The sequence below is a fragment of the Pseudopipra pipra genome, chromosome 1 (genome assembly GCF_036250125.1).
Source record: "Pseudopipra pipra isolate bDixPip1 chromosome 1, bDixPip1.hap1, whole genome shotgun sequence".
NCBI lineage: Eukaryota > Metazoa > Chordata > Aves > Passeriformes > Pipridae > Pseudopipra > Pseudopipra pipra.
This window is the reverse complement of record NC_087549.1, coordinates 980,921-999,152: the sequence shown is the minus strand read 5'-3', so window position 1 is coordinate 999,152 and position 18,232 is coordinate 980,921. Positions and strand designations below refer to the sequence as shown.

The 18,232-nt window shown below is 58.3% G+C and overlaps 1 protein-coding gene across 1 annotated transcript in view; it reads left to right on the top strand.

Annotated features, from left to right (window-relative positions):
* LOC135404027 (myosin-6-like) overlaps window positions 1-17,839 on the top strand; it is a 32,904-nt gene extending 15,065 nt beyond the window's left edge. The window contains exons 22-33 of the mRNA XM_064638576.1: window positions 232-350; window positions 2,378-2,574; window positions 3,992-4,175; window positions 5,861-6,026; window positions 6,113-6,237; window positions 6,328-6,636; window positions 7,886-8,089; window positions 9,954-10,079; window positions 10,161-10,436; window positions 13,917-14,012; window positions 16,807-16,941; window positions 17,036-17,839. Of these exons, the coding sequence (XP_064494646.1) occupies window positions 232-350; window positions 2,378-2,574; window positions 3,992-4,175; window positions 5,861-6,026; window positions 6,113-6,237; window positions 6,328-6,636; window positions 7,886-8,089; window positions 9,954-10,079; window positions 10,161-10,436; window positions 13,917-14,012; window positions 16,807-16,941; window positions 17,036-17,056 (1,958 nt within the window). The 3' untranslated portion in view covers window positions 17,057-17,839. The remainder of the gene's footprint in view (window positions 1-231; window positions 351-2,377; window positions 2,575-3,991; window positions 4,176-5,860; window positions 6,027-6,112; window positions 6,238-6,327; window positions 6,637-7,885; window positions 8,090-9,953; window positions 10,080-10,160; window positions 10,437-13,916; window positions 14,013-16,806; window positions 16,942-17,035) is intronic.
* Window positions 17,840-18,232: the final 393 nt, after the last annotated feature.

Genomic DNA, 18,232 nt, shown 5'->3' with positions numbered 1-18,232 from the left:
CCACACCTCTACCCCCTTTCACCGCCTTCACCCTCTGCCCCACGCCTTCACTCCTCACCCCACATTCCCCCCAAACCTTCATCCCCACCCTCTCCCTTCATCCCTTTTCCTGCACCTTCAGCCTCCGCCCCACATCTCCACCCACTTCAGCCCCCTCCCCACGTGCTGACCCCGCCCCTCGCCCCGCCCCTGAAGCCCCGCCCCACCCCTGAAGCCCCGCCCCTCACACAGGTGAGCTGTCCCGACAGCTGGAGGAGAAGGAGGCCCTGGTGTCCCAGCTGACCCGGGGGAAGGTCTCCTACACCCAGCAGCTGGAGGACCTGCGCCGGCAGCTGGAGGAGGAGATGAAGGTTGGATGGGTTGGGGGGCTCCAGGAAGGTTACGGGTGCCCGTCGCCCTCGCGGTCACCGGTTCGGATGGGTTGGGTTGGGTTGGGTCGGGGTGGGTCGGGTTGGGTCGGGTTGGGTTGGGTTGGGTCGGGATGGGTCAGGTTGGGTTGGGTGGGTTGGGTTGGGTTGGGTGGGTCCCTCTGTGGGTTGTTCCGTCTCGGAGAGTCTGAGGATGGTTGGGTTGGTCTACAGAAGGTCTAAAAAAAGGGTCCAAGGAGGGTTGGGTCGGTCTGTGGAAGGTCTGAAGAAGGTGGGGTTGGTCTACAGGATGTCCAAGGAGGGTTGGGTTGATGTGGAGGAGGTTGGGCCGGTCGATGGAAGGTCAAAGAGGGTTGGGTTGGTCTGTGGAAGGTCTGAAGAAGGTGGAGTTGGTTTACAGGATGTCCAAGGAAGGTTGGGTTGGTGTGGAGGAGGTTGGGCCGGTCAATGGAAGGTCAAAGAGGGTTGGGTTGGTCTGTGGAAGGTCAAAGAAGGTGGGGTTGGTCTACAGGATGTCCAAGGGAGGTTGGGTTGGTGGGAAGGAGGTTGGGCCGGTCGATAGAAGGTCAAAGAGGGTTGGGTCGGTCTGGGGAAGGCTGGGTTGATCCACAGAAGGTCTAGGGAGGTAGGGTTGGCCTACGGAAGGTCCAAGACGGTTTGGGTTGGTCTAGGGAAGGTTTGGTTGGTTTGAGATGACAAAGAGCAGATTTTGCTGAGCTGGAGAGCCCCGAGATGGCTCCGGTTGACACGGACCCGACGGTTCCACCTTCTCCTGAAAGGCTGAGGAGGATTCATTGGTCTGGAGGAGGTTGGGTTGGAGGAGGTTGGGTTGGAGGAGGTTGGGTCGGTCTATGGAAGGTACGAGGAAGGTTGGGTTGGTCTGCAGAAGGTTGGGTTGGTCTGCAGAAGGTTGGGTTGGTCTGGAGAAGGTTGGGTTGATCTGGAGAAGGTTGGGTTGGTCTGGAGAAGGTTGGGTTGGTCTGGAGAAGGTTGGGTTGGTCCATGGCAGGTACAAGGAAGGTTGGGTTGATCTGCAGAAGGTTGGGTTGGTCTGGAGGAGGTTGGGTTGATCTGCAGAAAGTTGGGTTGGTCTGGAGGAGGTTGGGTTGGTCTGGAGGAGGTTGGGTTGGTCTGGAGGAGGTTGGGTTGGTCTGGAGAAGGTTGAGTTGATCTGTAGAAGGTTGGGTTGGTCTGCAGATGGTTGGGTTGATCTGTAGAAGGTTGGGTTGGTCTGTAGAAGGTTGAGTTGGTCCATGGAAGGTACAAAGAAGGTTGGGTTGGTCTGGAGGAGGTTGGGTTGGTCTGGAGGAGGTTGGGTTGGTCTGCAGAAGGTTGGGTTGGTCTGCAGAAGGTTGGGTTGGAGGAGGTTGGGTTGGTCTGGAGAAGGTCGGGTTGGTCTGCAGAAGGTTGGGTTGGTCTGCAGAAGGTTGGGTTGGAGGAGGTTGGGTTGGTCTGCAGAAGGTTGGGTTGGTCTGCAGAAGGTTGGGTTGATCTGGAGGAGGTTGGGTTGATCTGCAGAAGGTTGAGTTGGTCTGCAGAAGGTTGAGTTGGTCCATGGAAGGTATGAGGAAGGTTGGGTTGGTCTGCAGAAGGTTGGGCTGGTCTGCAGAAGGTTGGGTTGGTCTGCAGAAGGTTGGGTTGGTCTGGAGGAGGTTGGGTTGGAGGAGGTTGGGTTGGAGGAGGTTGGGTTGATCTGGAGAAGGTTGGGTTGGTCTGCAGAAGGTTGGATTGGTCTGCAGAAGGTTGGGTTGGTCCATGGAAGGTACAAGGAAGGCTGGGTTGGTCTGGAGGAGGTTGGGTTGGTCTGTAGAAGGTTGGGTTGGTCTGCAGAAGGTTGGGTTGGAGGAGGTTGGGTTGGTCTGCAGAAGGTTGGGTTGGAGGAGGTTGGGTTGATCTGCAGAAGCTCTGGTTGGGTGGGGTGATGGTGACCAGCGCTTGCTGAGCCGAAGAACCCCGAGACATCTCCAGCCGACCCGACCCCGACGGCGCCGCCTTCCCCTCCGTCCCAGGCCAAGAACGCGCTGGCCCACGCGCTGCAGTCGGCCCGGCACGACGGGGACCTGCTGCGGGAGCAGTACGAGGAGGAGACCGAGGCCAAGGCCGAGCTCCAGCGCCTGCTCTCCAAGGCCAACTCCGAGGTGGCCCAGTGGAGGACCAAGTACGAGACGGACGCCATCCAACGCACCGAGGAGCTGGAGGAGGCCAAGTGAGTCACCGCCCAGGGGGTGGAGCTTCTGGGGGGGATCAGGGGTGGAGACCACCCTCTGGAGAAGGTTCTGGAGGAAATTGAGTTATCTGCCCATGGATGGAGCTTCTGTGGGGTGGGAGTGTAGAGACCAACCACTGGAGAAGGTTCTGGAGAAGGTCCTGGAGGAAATTGAGTCATCTACCCACGGATAGAGCTTCTGTGGGGTGGGGGGTGGAGACCACCCACTGGAGAAGGTTCTGGAGGAAATTGAGTCATCTACCCATGGATGGAGCTTCTGTGGGGTGGGAGTGTAGAGACCACCCACTGGAGAAGGTTCTGGAGAAGGTTCTGGAGGAAATTGAGTCATCTACCCATGGGCGGAGCTTCTGGGCGGTGGGGGGTGGAGACCACCCTCTGGAGAAGGTTCTGGAGAAGGTTCTGGAGGAAATTGAGTCATCTGCCCAGGGATGGAGTTTCTGAGGTGGGGGGGTGGAGACCACCCTCTGGAGAAGGTTCTGGAGGAAATTGAGTCATCTGCCCATGGATGGAGTTTCTCTGGGGTGGGAGGTGGAGACCACCCACTGGAGAAGGTTCTGGAGGAAATTGAGTCATCTGCCTGTGGGTGGAGCTTCTGGGGGGAAGGGGGGGTGGAGACCACCCTCTGGAGAAGGTTCTGGAGAAGGTTCTGGAGGAAATTGAGTCATCTACCCATGGATGGAGCTTCCGTGGGTTGGGAGGTGGAGACCACCCTCTGGAGAAGGTTCTGGAGAATGTTCTGGAGAAGGTTCTGGAGGAAATTGAGTCATCTGCCCATGGATGGAGCTTCTGTGGGTTGGGGGGTGGAGACCACCCACTGGAGAAGGTTCTGGAGAAGGTTCTGGAGGAAACTGAATCATCTGCCCATGGACGGAGCTTCTGTGGGGTGGGGACCACCCGCTGGAGAAGGTTCTGGAGAAGGTTCTGGAGGAAATTGAGTTACCTGCCCATGGATGGAGCTTCTGTGGGTTGAGGGGTGGAGACCACCTGCTGGAGAAGGTTCTGGAGGAAATTGAGTTATCTGCCTGTGGGTGGAGCTTCTGGGGGGAGGGGGTGTAGAGACCACCCACTGGAGAAGGTTCTGGAGGAAATTGAGTCATCTACCCGTGGGCGGAGCTTCTGGGCGGTGGGGGGTGGAGACCACCCTCTGGAGAAGGTTCTGGAGAAGGTTCTGGAGGAAATTGAGTCATCTGCCCGTGGATGGAGCTTCTGGGGGGGGGGAGGGTGGAGACCACCCGCTGGAGAAGGTTCTGGAGAAAGCCCCAGAGGAGGCAGAGCGCCCTGGAGGCGGTAGAGGAGACGCAGAGCAGAACCCCGGCCAACAGCCGGGCGGGAGGCGGCCTGAGCGGTCCCGCCCAGCCCAGGGGTGACCCCAGGCTGTCCCCCCCCCGGGGAGCAGGAAGAAGCTGGCGCAGCGGCTGCAGGAGGCCGAGGAGGCCGTGGAGGCCGTGAACGCCAAGTGCTCCTCGCTGGAGAAGACCAAGCACCGGCTGCAGAACGAGATCGAGGACCTGATGGCCGACGTGGAGCGCTCCAACGCCGCCGCCGCCGCCCTGGACAAGAAGCAGAGGAACTTCGACAAGGTGAGGGAAGGGCGGGGCGGGGGCTGAGGGGGTGGGACAGGAGGCCAGGCCCAAAAGAGTTAACTAAGAAATTTGGGCCTGCTAACAAGCTACTAACATCCCAAACCATCTGTGCTCGTTGTGTTCTACTCGCTGGACCAAAAACTTAAGAGAACTGTAAAAGAAAATGTAATAAACCTAAGGGTAATAAATTAAGATGCAGTAGGATAAGGTGGACATTTGAACAGAAGAAACAGGCTGGGAGACAAGGCCTTCTCCAAGCCTCAGTGAGCGGGTGAAGAACAATAGAAGAGAAGGGAGATCAGGCCGAGGAAGATGAGAATGAGCCCCCAGAACCATGGGATGAAGAGAGGATGTCCCACCAAAATTGAGGGCCAGGAGAAGCACCGCCCCGAGCCCCGCCTGAGCTCCATCTACACCCCGCCTGTTATTATGTATAGATAGATGTTGTAATCACTTGAATATGCAATTAATCACAGCTGAAAATTGTATAAAAATGCTGATTTTGTGTGAAGCCTTCGAGGGAGTTTGTCCAGCGCCAGCTGGGCTCGCCCCCGACGTCGAACAAACAAACACCTCGCTGCTTAAAGGTTAAAAAAAAAAAAAAGTCTCCGAGCAGTTCCTCGGGCCGATTTTTCGGATTCGGGAGTGAAAAATAATGAACTGCCCAGAGACTTTTGATCTTTTGAGCAGCAAAGGGATTTGTCGGCGGCGCCGGGAGCTGGAAAAACTCGCTCGAAGGCTTCACGCAAAATCAGCAGTTTTTATACAATTTGCAGCTGCGATTAAATGCATATTCAAGAGTGGTGGTCTGAAAAATAAAAGCTAGACACGATCCCAGTATGGGGAAACTGGAATAGTTTATTGAGCACGAGAACACTGTTTTAAAGGCATCTGGGGCTGTATGTTAATGAAGGGGACAACCTATGTTAATTGGGGAGTTACACAAGTTTTTACTGCAATTTCCAAAGAGTTAATTTTTCTTCTAGTAGGGTCACATGGGGGACGGAGGGATTACAGGGGTTTAGACATGGTTTGATACAATCATCTCAAGAGTCCTTTCTGATTTCTGCTGGAGCCAGGCTTGATCCATGAGGTAGAACTTTAACAGGTCTTGTGAGAAGGGTCCAGCTCCTTCAGATCACGAGGTTTTTGTCAGCCCTTGTTTTCCTTTGCTGAAAGCTGGGTTTGGGTTCCCACGTGCAAGTGGTTACAACATCTATCTATGCATATTAATTACAGGTGGGGTGTAGGTGGAGCTCAGGCGGGGCTCAGGGCAGGGCTTCTCCTGGCCCTCGATTTCAGTGGTAGTTCCGTCCTTCCTCCCGTGAGTCTGGGGGCTTAAACTCGTCTTCCTCAGCTTGACCCTTCTTCTCTTCCGTTGTTCTTGACCCGCTCACCGAAGCTTGGAAAAATCCCCAGCTCCTGGCTTGTTTCTTCTATTCAAATGTCCACCTCATCCTGCTGCATCTTTAATTTATTACCTTTAGGTTTATTACATGTTCTTTTACCATTCTCTCGAGTTTTGGTCCAGTAGAGTAGAACAGAACGAGCACAGATGGTTTTGGGGTGTTGGTAACTCGTTAGCAGGCCCCAAATTTCTTGGTTAACTCATTCGGGCCTGGCCTCCTGTTTCAGGGGGGCTGGGGGGGCACAGGTGGGTCACCCCAGGTTGTTCCCTCCAGGTGTTGTCCGAGTGGAAGCAGAAGTTCGAGGAGTCGCAGACGGAGCTGGAGGCGTCGCAGAAGGAGGCCCGGGCCCTCAGCACCGACCTCTTCAAGCTGAGGAACGTCTACGAGGAGTCGCTCGAGCACCTGGAGACCCTCAAGAGGGAGAACAAGAACCTGCAAGGTGAGGCCGGGGGCGGCTCTGCCCCCCCCCGTCCTACGTCCCCCACCCCTCCCCACGGGCTCTGACGGGGTCTCCCCCCGGGGCAGAGGAGATCTCGGACCTCACGGAGCAGCTCGGCGCCGGCCACAAGTCCATCCACGAGCTGGAGAAGGTGCGGAAGCAGCTGGACGCCGAGAAGCTGGAGCTCCAGGCCGCTCTGGAGGAAGCCGAGGTGGGACGAGTCCCTCCCCGTCCCCACGTTCTCCTTGTGGCACATTCACCCTCCGTGGCCCTCAAGGTCCCCTCCGTGTCCCCCCCCAAGGCCTCCCTGGAGCACGAGGAGGGGAAGATCCTGCGGGCGCAGCTGGAGTCCAACCAGGTGAAGGCGGAGTACGAGCGGAAGCTGGGGGAGAAGGAGGAGGAGATGGAGCAGGTGAAGCGCAACCACCTGCGGGTGGTGGAGTCGCTGCAGACCTCGCTGGACGCCGAGACCCGGAGCCGCAACGAGGCCCTGAGGCTGAAGAAGAAGATGGAGGGCGACCTCAACGAGATGGAGATCCAGCTCAGCCACGCCAACCGCGGCGCCAACGAGGCCCAGAAGCAAGTCAAGGCTCTGCAGGGCTACCTGAAGGTACCTGTGCCAGGGAGGTCCAGGAGGTACCTGAAGGTACCTGTGCCAGGGAGGTGTGGGAGGGACCTGAGGGTACCTGTCCCACAGGGGTGGTGATGGGTAGGAGGTACCTGAGGGTACCTGTCCCGTGGGATAGTGAGGTCCAGGAGGTACCTGAGGGTACCTGTCCCATGGGATAGTGAGGTTCAGGAGGTACCTGAAGGTACCTGTCCCACAGGGGTGGTGATGGGTAGGAGGTACCTGAAGGTACCTGTCCCAGTGAGGTCCAGGAGGTATCTGAGGGTACCTGTCCCATGGGATAGTGAGGTCCAGGAGGTACCTTAAGGTACCTGTCCCAGTGAGGTCCAGGAGGTACCTGAGGGTACCTGTCCCATGGGGAGGGTGATGGGTAGGAGGTACCTGAGGGTACCTGTCCCAGTGAGGTCCAGGAGGTATCTGAGGGTACCTGTCCCAGTGAGGTGTGGGAGGGACCTGAGGGTACCTGTCCCATAGGATGGTGAGGTCCAGGAGGTACCTGAGGATACCTGTCCCAGTGAGGTCCAGGAGGTACCTGAGGATACCTGTCCCAGTGAGGTCCAGGAGGTACCTGAGGATACCTGTCCCAGTGAGGTCCAGGAGGTACCTGAGGGTACCTGTCCCATGGGGATGGTGACGGGTAGGAGGTACCTGAGGGTACCTGTCCCATGGGACAGTGAGGTCCAGGAGGTACCTGAAGATACCTGTCCCATGGGATAGTGAGGTGTAGGAGGTACCTGAGGGTACCTGTCCCAGTGAGGTCCAGGAGGTATCTGAGGGTACCTGTCCCATGGGATAGTGAGGTCCAGGAGGTATCTGAGGGTACCTGTCCCAGTGAGGTCCAGGAGGTACCTGAGAGTACCTGTCCCATGGGGATGGTGATGGGTAGGAGGTACCTGAGGGCACCTGTCCCATGGGATAGTGAGGTAGGAGGTACCTGAGGGTACCTGTCCCATGGGGATGGTGATGGGTAGGAGGCCCCACCACCCCCCAGGGGTGGCTGAGTGGGCCTGCCCCTCCTTCCCTACCCCCCCGGGGTGGTTGAGTGGTCCTGCCCCTCCTTCCCTACCCCCCAGGGGTGGTTGGATTCCCTTCCCCACACCCTCACAGCTGGATAAACCCACCACCCTCACGGTCGGGGGGACCTCCGAGCCCTTCCCCGCCCCGCAGGGGTGGTCGGGTGGCCCCCCACCCCCCCTTGGCCCCCCGTCCTGACGGCGGGGTGGCCCCCCAGGACACGCAGCTGCAGCTGGACGAGGCGGCGAGGGCCGGGGAGGAGCTGAAGGAGAACGTGGCCATGGTGGAGCGCCGGAACGCGCTGCTGCAGGCGGAGCTGGAGGAGCTGCGGGCGCTGGTGGAACAGACCGAGAGGGCCCGGAAACTGGCCGAGCAGGAGCTGATCGAGGCCAGCGAGAGGGTCCAGCTCCTCCACTCGCAGGTGAGACCCCTCCCCTGCCTCCCAGAGAGGGGGCATCTCCATCCAGAGACAGAGATGCTTGGTCGGTTTGGGGGCCTCGAGGTGGCTCGAGGTGGTGTTGGTCCAGTGGCCCCACCTCCTCCTGAAGGTTGGGTTGATCTGGAGGAGGTGGGGTTGGTCCGTGGAAGGTCCGAGGAAGGTTGGGTTGGTCCAGGGAAAGTTGGGTTGGTCCATAGAAGGCCCAAAGAAGGTTGGGTTGGTCCATAGAAGGTCGAAGGTTGGGTTGGTCTGTAGGTCCAGGGAAGGTTGGGTTGGTCCGTAAAAGGTTTGAAGAAGGTTGGGTTGGTCCATAGAAGGTCCAGGGAAGGTTGGGTTGGTCCGTAGAAGGTCAAAGAAAGGCTGGGTTGGTCCATAGAAGGTCCAAGGAAGGTTGGGTTGGTCCAAGGAAAGTTGGGTTGGTCCATAGAAGACCCAAGGAAGGTTGGGTTGGTCCATAGAAGACCCAAGGAAGGTTGGGTTGGTCCATAGAAGGTCGAAGGTTGGGTTGGTCCGTGGAAGGTCCAAGGAAGGTTGGGTTGGTCCATAGAAGGTCCAAGGAAGGTTGGGTTGGTCCATAGAAGGTCCAAGGAAGGTTGGGTTGGTCCAGGGAAACTTGGGTTGGTCCATAGAAGGCCCAAGAAAGGTTGGGTTGGTCTGTAGAAGGTCAAAGGTTGGGTTGGTCCATAGAAGGCCCAAGGAAGGTTGGGTTGGTCCATAGAAGGTCGAAGGTTGGGTTGGTCCACAGAAGGCCCAAGGAAGGTTGGGTTGTTCTATAGAAGGTTGGAGGTTGAGTTGGTCCGTAGAAGGTCCAAGGAAGGTTGGGTTGGTCCATAGAAGGTCCGAGGAAGGTTGGGTTGGTCCAAGGAAAGTTGGGTTGGTCCATAGAAGACCCAAGGAAGGTTGGGTTGGTCCATAGAATGTCCAGGGAAGGTTGAATTGGTCTATAGAAGGTCGAAGGTTGGGTTGGTCCGTAGAAGGTCCAAGGAAGGTTGGGTTGGTCCGTAGAAGGTCCAAGGAAGGTTGGGTTGGTCCGTAGAAGGTCCAAGGAAGGTTGGGTTGGTCCGTAGAAGGTCCAAGGAAGGTTGGGTTGGTCCGTAGAAGGTCCAAGGAAGGTTGAATTGGTCTACAGAAGGTCAAAGATTGGGTTGGTCCGTAGAAGGTCCAAGGAAGGTTGGGTTGGTCCATAGAAGGTCCAAGGAAGGTTGGGTTGGTCCAGGGAAACTTGGGTTGGTCCATAGAAGGCCCAAGGAAGGTTGGGTTGGACCATAGAAGGTCGAAGGTTGGGTTGGTCCGTTGAAGTCCAGGGAAGGTTGGGTTGGTCCATAGAAGGTCCAAGGAAGGTTGAATTGGTCTATAGAAGGTCAAAGATTGGGTTGGTCCACAGAAGGTCCAAGAAAGGTTGGGTTGGTCCATAGAAGGTCCAAGGAAGGTTGGGTTGGTCCAGGGAAACTTGGGTTGGTCCATAGAAGGTCCAAGGAAGGTTGGGTTGGTCCATAGAAGGTCGAAGGTTGGGTTGGTCCGTTGAAGGTCCAAGGAAGGTTGGGTTGGTCCATAGAAGGTCCAAGGAAGGTTGGGTTGGACCATAGAAGGCCCAAGGAAGATTGGGTTGGTCCGTAGAAGGTCCAAGGAAGGTTGGGTTGGTCTACAGAAGTTTGGGAGCTTCTCTTTGAGTTGGTCTACGGAAGGTCGGGGGCTTCTGTGTCGACTCGCCGAGATCCCCGGAAGAAGATCCTTGAACCCTGCGGAGATCTGGGGAGCCTCCAAGGCCTGGGAGGGGGTCAAAACACGGGTCAGCAGCCCCAGGGCCGCCCCCTGAGGTCCCTGCCATCCCCCTTTCCCCCCCCAGAACACGAGCCTCATCAACCAGAAGAAGAAGATGGAGGGTGACCTCTCCCAGCTGCAGGCGGAGGTGGAGGAGGCCGTGCAGGAGTGTCGCAACGCCGAGGACAAGGCCAAGAAGGCCATCACCGACGTGAGTGGGGCGGCCGGGGCGGCGGGGGGGACGGGGGGGGACGGGGTGACCCGGCCGGACCTGCCGGTTGTCCCCGCGCAGGCGGCCATGATGGCCGAGGAGCTGAAGAAGGAGCAGGACACGAGCGCCCACCTGGAGAGGATGAAGAAGAACATGGAGCAGACCATCAAGGACCTGCAGCTGCGCCTGGACGAGGCCGAGCAGCTGGCGCTGAAGGGCGGCAAGAAGCAGCTGCAGAAGCTGGAGGGGCGGGTGAGGGAGCTGGAGAGCGAGCTGGAGGCCGAGCAGAAGAGGAACGCCGAGAGCGTCAAGGGGCTGCGCAAGTCCGAGAGGAGGGTCAAGGAGCTCAGCTACCAGGTGAGACGATGGGAGGGGGCAAGGTGAGACCACCGTGGAGGGGGGTTAAGGAGTTCAGGTACCAGGTGAGACCACCGTGGGGGGGTCAAGGGGCTCAGCTAGTGGGTGAGACACCGAGGGGGGTCAAGGTGAGACCACCATGGGGGGGTTAAGGAGTTCAGGTACCAGGTGAGACACTGAGGGGGGCAAGGTGAGACCACCGTGGGGGGGTCAAGGAGTTCAGCTACCAGGTGAGACACCGGGGGTCAAGGTGAGACCATCATGGGGGGGTCAAGGTGAGACCACCGTGGGGGGGGGGGGTCAAGTTCAGCTACCAGGTGAGACACCGAGGGGGGGCAAGGTGAGACCACCATGAGGGGGTCATGGAGCTCAGCTACCAGGTGAGACCACCATGGGGGGGTCAAGGTGAGACCACCATGGGGGAGGGTCAAGGAGCTCAGCTACCAGGTGAGACACCAGGGTTCAAGGTGAGACCACCATGGGGGGGGTCAAGGAGTTCAGCTACCAGGTGAGACACCAGGGTTCAAGGTGAGACCATCGTGGGGGGGTCAAGGAGCTCAGCTACCAGGTGAGACCACCGTGGGGGGGCAAGGTGAGACCACCGTGGGGGGGACAAGGAGCTCAGCTACCAGGTGAGACACCGAGGGGGGGGGGTCAAGGTGAGACCACCGTGGAGGGGTCAAGGAGTTCAGGTACCGGGTGAGACCACCATGGGGGGTCAAGGAGTTCAGCTACCAGGCGAGACCACCGTGGGGGGGTCAAGGAACTCAGCTACCAGGTGAGACCACCATGGGGAGGTCAAGGAGTTCAGCTACCAGGTGAGACAACCGTGGGGGGGTCAAGGAGCTCAGGTACCAGGTGAGACCACCATGGGAGGGTCAAGGAGTTCAGGTGCCGGGTGAGACCACCATGGGGGGGTCAAGGAGCTCAGCTACCAGGTGAGACCACCGTGGGGGGGCAAGGTGAGACCACCATGGGGGGGGGGCAAGGAGTTCAGCTACCAGGTGAGACCACCATGGGGGGGTCAAGGAGTTCAGGTACCGGGTGAGACACCGAGGGGGGGGGGGGCAAGGTGAGACCACCATGGGGGGGTCAAGGAGCTCAGCTACCAGGTGAGACATCGAGGGGGGGTCAAGGTGAGACCATCGTGGGGGGGGTCAAGGAGTTCAGCTACCAGGTGAGACCACCGTGGGGGGGCAAGGTGAGACCACCGTGGGGGGGTCAAGGAGCTCAGCTACCAGGTGAGACACTGGGGGGGGGGCAAGGTGAGACCACCATGGGGGGGTCAAGGAGCTCAGCTACCAGGTGAGACACCGAGGGGGGGCAAGGTGAGACCACCGTGGAGGGGTCAAGGAGTTCAGCTACCGGGTGAGACACCGAGGGGGGGCAAGGTGAGACCACCGTGGGGGGGTCAAGGAGTTCAGCTACCAGGTGAGACACTGGGGGGGGGGCAAGGTGAGACCACCATGGGGGGGTTAAGGAGTTCAGCTACCAGGTGAGACACCAAGGGGGGGGGGCAAGGTGAGACCACCATGGGGGGGTCAAGGAGTTCAGTTACTGGGTGAGACCACCCTGAGGGGGTCAAGGAGCTCAGCTGCCAGGTGAGACACCGAGGGGGGGGCAAGGTGAGACACCGAGGGGGGTCAAGGTGAGACCACCGTGGGGGGGTCAAGGAGCTCAGCTACCAGGTGAGACCACCATGGGGGGGTCAAGGAGCTCATCTATCAAGTGAGACCACCATAAGGGGGTCATGGAGCTCAGCTACCAGGTGAGACACCGAGGGGGGGCAAGGTGAGACCACCGTGGGGGGGTCAAGGAGTTCAGCTACTGGGTGAGACACCGAGGGGGGGCAAGGTGAGACCACCATGAGGGGGTCATGGAGCTCAGCTACCAGGTGAGACCACCATGGGGGGGTCAAGGTGAGACCACCATGGGGGGGGGTCAAGGAGCTCAGCTACCAGGTGAGACATCGAGGGGGGGTCAAGGTGAGACCATCGTGGGGGGGGTCAAGGAGTTTAGTTACTGGGTGAGACCACCCTGAGGGGGTCAAGGAGCTCAGCTACCAGGTGAGACACCGAGGGGGGGCAAGGTGAGACCATCGTGGGGGGATCAAGGAGTTCAGCTACTGGGTGGGACCACCATGGGAGGGTCAAGGAGCTCAGCTGCCAGGTGAGACACCGAGGGGGGGCAAGGTGAGACCACCATGGGGGGGTCAAGGTGAGACTACCGTGGGGGGGGGTCAAGTTCAGCTACCAGGTGAGACCATCATGGGGGGGTCAAGGTGAGACCACCATGGGGGGGTCAAGGAGCTCAGCTACCAGGTGAGACACCGAGGGGGGGCAAGGTGAGACCACCGTGGGGGGGGTCAAGGAGCTCAGCTACCAGGTGAGACACCGAGGGGGGGCAAGGTGAGACCACCGTGGGGGGGTCAAGGTGAGACCACCGTGGGGGGGGTCAAGGAGCTCAGCTACCAGGTGAGACCACCGGGGGGGGGTCAAGGAGCTCAGCTGCTGGGTGAGACCACCATGGTGTGGCCCCTCTTCATCTACGTTCATGGGGGACTGGAAATGGGGAGAGACGGTGGCGGCCACGGGGACGTCACTGATGCAGGACATTGACCCGGTGGACACAGGGACAGGGATGACCCACAGTGTTGACCTGGTGGCCATAGGGATGGAGATGACCCTGGACATTGACCTGGTGGACACAGGGATAGAGGTGACCCAGGACATTGTTCTGGTGGCTGTAGACACACAGGTGACTCAGGACATTGACCTGGTGGCCACAGGGACAGAGGTGACCCAGAGGATTGACCTGGTGGTTGTAGGGATGGAGGTGACCCAGGACATTGACCTTATGGCCATAGGGACAGAGGTGACCCAGAGGATTGACCTGGTGGCCACAGGGACAGAGGTGACCCAAGATATTGACCTGCTGGCCACAGGGACATGGATGACCCACAGCATTGACCTGTTGGCCACAGGGACAGAGGTGACCCAGGCCATTGACCTGGTGGTTGTAGGGATGGAGATGACCCAGGCCATTGACCTGGTGGCCACAGGGACAGAGGTGACCCAGAGGATTGACCTGCTGGCCACAGGGACAGAGGTGACCCAGGACATTGACCTGGTGGACACAGGGACAGAGGTGACCCAGAGGATTGACCTGGTGGCCACAGGGATGGAGATGACCCAGAGGATTGACCTGGTGGACACAGGGATGGAGATGACCCAGAGGATTGACCTGGTGGACACAGGGATGGAGATGACCCAGAGGATTGACCTGGTGGACACAGGGACAGAGGTGACCCAGGACATTGACCTGGTGGCCACAGGGATGGAGATGACCCAGAGGATTGACCTGGTGGCCACAGGGACAGAGGTGACTCAGGACATTGACCCGGTCAGTTGACCGGTCACGGGTGACCTGGAACCCCTGACCGGCCCCACCCTGAGCCGACGTCCATCCCTGTCCCCGCAGACGGAGGAGGACAAGAAGAACCTGCTGCGGCTGCAGGACCTGGTGGACAAACTGCAGATGAAAGTCAAGGCCTACAAGCGGCAGGCGGAGGAGGCGGTGGGTGAACGGGGAGGGAGGGACGGAGGGGAGGGGGGTTGGAGGGGGAGGAGGATGGATGGAGGGATGGATCAAAGAGAAGGATGGATGGATGGATGGTTGGATGGAGGGATGGATAGATAAATGGATGGATGGATCAAAGAGAAGAAGGATGGGTGGATGGATGGATCAAAGAGAAGGATGGATGGATGGGTGGATGGGAAGAAGGATGGATGGATGGATGGATGGATGGATGGATGGATGGATGGATGGATGGATGGATGGATGGATGGATGGATCAAAGAGAAGAAGGATGGATGGATGGATGGATGGATGGATGGATGGATGGACGGGTGGATGGGAAGAAGGATGGATGGGTGGATGGATGGGTGGATAAATGGAGGGATGGATCAAAGAGAAGAAGGATGGATGGATGGATGGATCAAAGAGAAGGATGGATGGATGGATGGATGGGTGGATGGGAAGAAGGATGGATGGATGGATGGGTGGATGGATGGATGGATGGATGGATCAAAGAGAAGAAGGATGGATGGATGGATGGATGGATGGATGGATGGACGGGTGGATGGGAAGAAGGATGGATGGGTGGATGGATGGGTGGATAAATGGAGGGATGGATCAAAGAGAAGAAGGGTGGATGGGTGGGTGGATGGCTGGATGGATGGATGGATGGACAGATGGATGGATGGATCAAAGAGAAGAAGGATGGATGGATGGATGGATGAACAGATGGATGAACAGATGGATGAATGGAGGGATGAATCAAAGAGAAGAAGGATGGATGGATGGATGGGTGGATGGGTGGATGAATGGAGGGATGGATCAAAAAGAAGGATGGATGGATGGATGGGTGGATGGATGGATGGATGGATGGATGGATGGATGGGAAGAAGGATGGATGGATGGAGGGATCAAAGAGAAGAAGGATGGATGGGAAGAAGAATGTATGGACAGATGGATGAATGAAGGGATGGATCAAAGAGAAGATGAGTGGATGGATGGATGAATGGATGGACAGATGGATGAATGGAGGGATGAATCAAAGAGAAGAAGGATGGATGGGTGGATGGATGGATGGATGGGAAGAAGGATGTGTGGACAGATGGATGAATGGATGGATGGATCAAAAAGAAGGATGGATGGATGAATGGACGGATGAATGGATGGGTGGATGGATGGATGGAAGGATGGATGGATGGATCAAAGAGAAGGATGGATGGATGGATCAAAGAGAAGGATGGATGGATGGGTGGATGGATGAATGGATGGGTGGATGGATGGATGGATGGGTGGATGGATGGGTGGATGGATGGGTGGATGGATGGATGGGTGGATAGTGGATGGATGGGTGGATGGATGGATGGGTGGATGGATGGATGGATGGGTGGACAGATGGATGGATGGATGGATCAAAGAGAAGGATGGATGGATGGATGGATGGATGGATGAATGGATGGGAAGAAGAACATATGGACAGATGGAAGAATGGAGGGATGGATCAAAGAGAAGAAGGATGGATGGATGGATGGATGGATGGATGGGAAGAAGGATGTGTGGATGGATGGATGAATGGAGGGATGGATCAAAGAGAAGGATGGAAGGATGGGTGGGAAGAAGGTTGTGTGGACAGATGGATGAATGAAGGGATGGATCAAAGAGAAGAAGGATGGATGGATGGATGATGGGAAAGAAGTAGGGTGGCTGGATGGCAGTGGGATGAATGGAGGGATGGATCAAAGAGAAGATGGATGGATGGATGGATGGGTGGATGGAGGGATGAATGGATGGATGGATCAAAGAGAAGAAGGATGGATGGGTGGATGGACGGGAAGAAGGATGTGTGGACAGATGGATGGGTGGATGGATGGGTGGATGGATGGATGGATGGATGGATGAAGGGATGGATGGGTGGATGGATCAAAGAGAAGGATGGATGGGTGGATGGGTGGGTGGATGGATGGATGGATGGGTGGATGGATGGATGGATGGGTGGGTGGATGGGTGGATGGATGGATGGGTGGATGGATGGGTGGATGGGTGGATGGGTGGATGGATGGATGGGTGGATGGATGGATGGATGGATGGATGGATCAAAGAGAAGGATGGATGGATGGGTGGGTGGATGGATGGATGGATGAATGGATGGGTGGATGGGTGGATGGGTGGATGGATGGGTGGATGGATGGGTGGATGGATGGGTGGATGGATGGGTGGATAGTGGGTGGGTGGATGGATGGGTGGATAGTGGATGGATGGATGGGTGGATGGGTGGATGGGTGGATGGGTGGATGGATGGATGGATGGATGGGTGGATGGATGGATGGATGGATGGGTGGATGGGTGGATGGGTGGATGGATGGGTGGATAGTGGGTGGATGGATGGGTGGATGGGTGGATGGGTGGATGGATGGGTGGATGGATGGATGGATGGATGGGTGGATGGATGGATGGATCAAAGAGAAGGATGGATGGGTGGATGGATGGGTGGATGGATGGATGGATGGATGGATGGATGGATGGATGGGTGGATGGATGGGTGGATGGATGGATGGATCAAAGAGAAGGATGGATGGGTGGATGGATGGGTGGATGGATGGGTGGATGGATGGGTGGATGGGTGGATGGGTGGATGACGGAGAGATGGACGGATGACTCCACGGATGGCTGAGCCTTCAGAAGGATGGGGACGGACGGGTGGATGGACGGACAGAGGGACAAAGACAGCTCAGCTGTGGTGGAGGCAGGAGGACGTTTGGCCCCGGTGCCACCCCCTGACCCCCCCTTGCCCCCCCAGGAGGAACAGGCCAACACCAACCTGGCCAAGTTCCGGAAGGCGCAGCACGAGCTGGACGAGGCCGAGGAACGCGCCGACATCGCCGAGTCCCAGGTCAACAAACTCCGGGCCAAGAGCCGCGACATCGGGGCCAAGGTGGGACCTCCCCCCGTCACCCACCCCCCCCCAGCCCCACAGCCACCCCTCAACCGCCCCCGGACCCGCTGTCTTCTCTCCCACCCCACCCCAGAAGCTGCACGATGAGGAGTGACCCACCAGCCTCGTGAGGGACCACCACCACCACCAACACCACCACCACGGACCCACCATGAGGAGTGACCACCACCCTCGTGAGGGACCACCACCAACAACAACACCACCACCATGGACCCACCATGAGGAGTGACCACCACCCTCATGAGGGACCACCACCAACAACAACACCACCACCATGGACCCACCATGAGGAGTGACCACCACCCTTGTGGGGGACCACCACCACCACCACGGACCCACCATGAGGAGTGACCACCACCACGAGTGACCCACTGCCACGAGTGACCCACCATGAGAAGGGACCCACCATCATGATGAGGGACCCACCACCACCATGGGGGACCCACCTCCACCACCATGAGGGACCTCCATGATGATATGAGGGACCCATGATGATGATGATGGACCCCTTATGAAGGAATCACCACCACGAGGGACCCACCATGAGAAGGGACCCACCTCCACCATGAGGGACCCACCATCACGATGAGGGACCCACCTCCACCATGAGGGACCCCCATGATGATATTTGGGACCCACCTCCACCATGAGGGACCCCCATGATGACGATGAGGGACCCCCCATGAAGGAACCACCACCACGAGGGACCCACCAACCCCACGAGTGACACCCTCCCCACCCCCCCCGTCCAAGACGAGGGGACCCCGATGACATCATTAATTAATTAATTAATTATTGACCCACGGGACCGCCCGCTGGGTCGGGGGGAGGGACACAATGTCCCCTCTCCCCCCCCACCCCAAAAACACGACCCGGAGCAGCACCAGGAGTGGGAAGAGGTTTCATTTGGGGGGGGTTTGATGAGGGGGGGGGGTTGTGAGGTGGGAGGGGGGTTGTGAGGTGGGAGGGGGGGTCAGGGCAGGACACCAGGGGACGATGGGACACCAGGGGACGATGGGACACCGGGGGATGAAGGGGGGTGGCCTTCAGGTCTCCTCCATGTCGGGGTCTGGAGGAGGAAGAGGAAGAGGTTGGAGGTGGCGGAAAAGGAGAATTCGGGTGTCCCCCACCCAAGGGCGACCCGGGTGTGTCCCCACCACCCCCCCCGTGTCCCCCGGTGTCCCCCGGTGTCCCCTCACCCTGTCCCAGCGCCGGCCCCACCCGCGTGCGGTAGGTGACGAAGACGTCGAAGGCGAAGACGAAGGCGAGG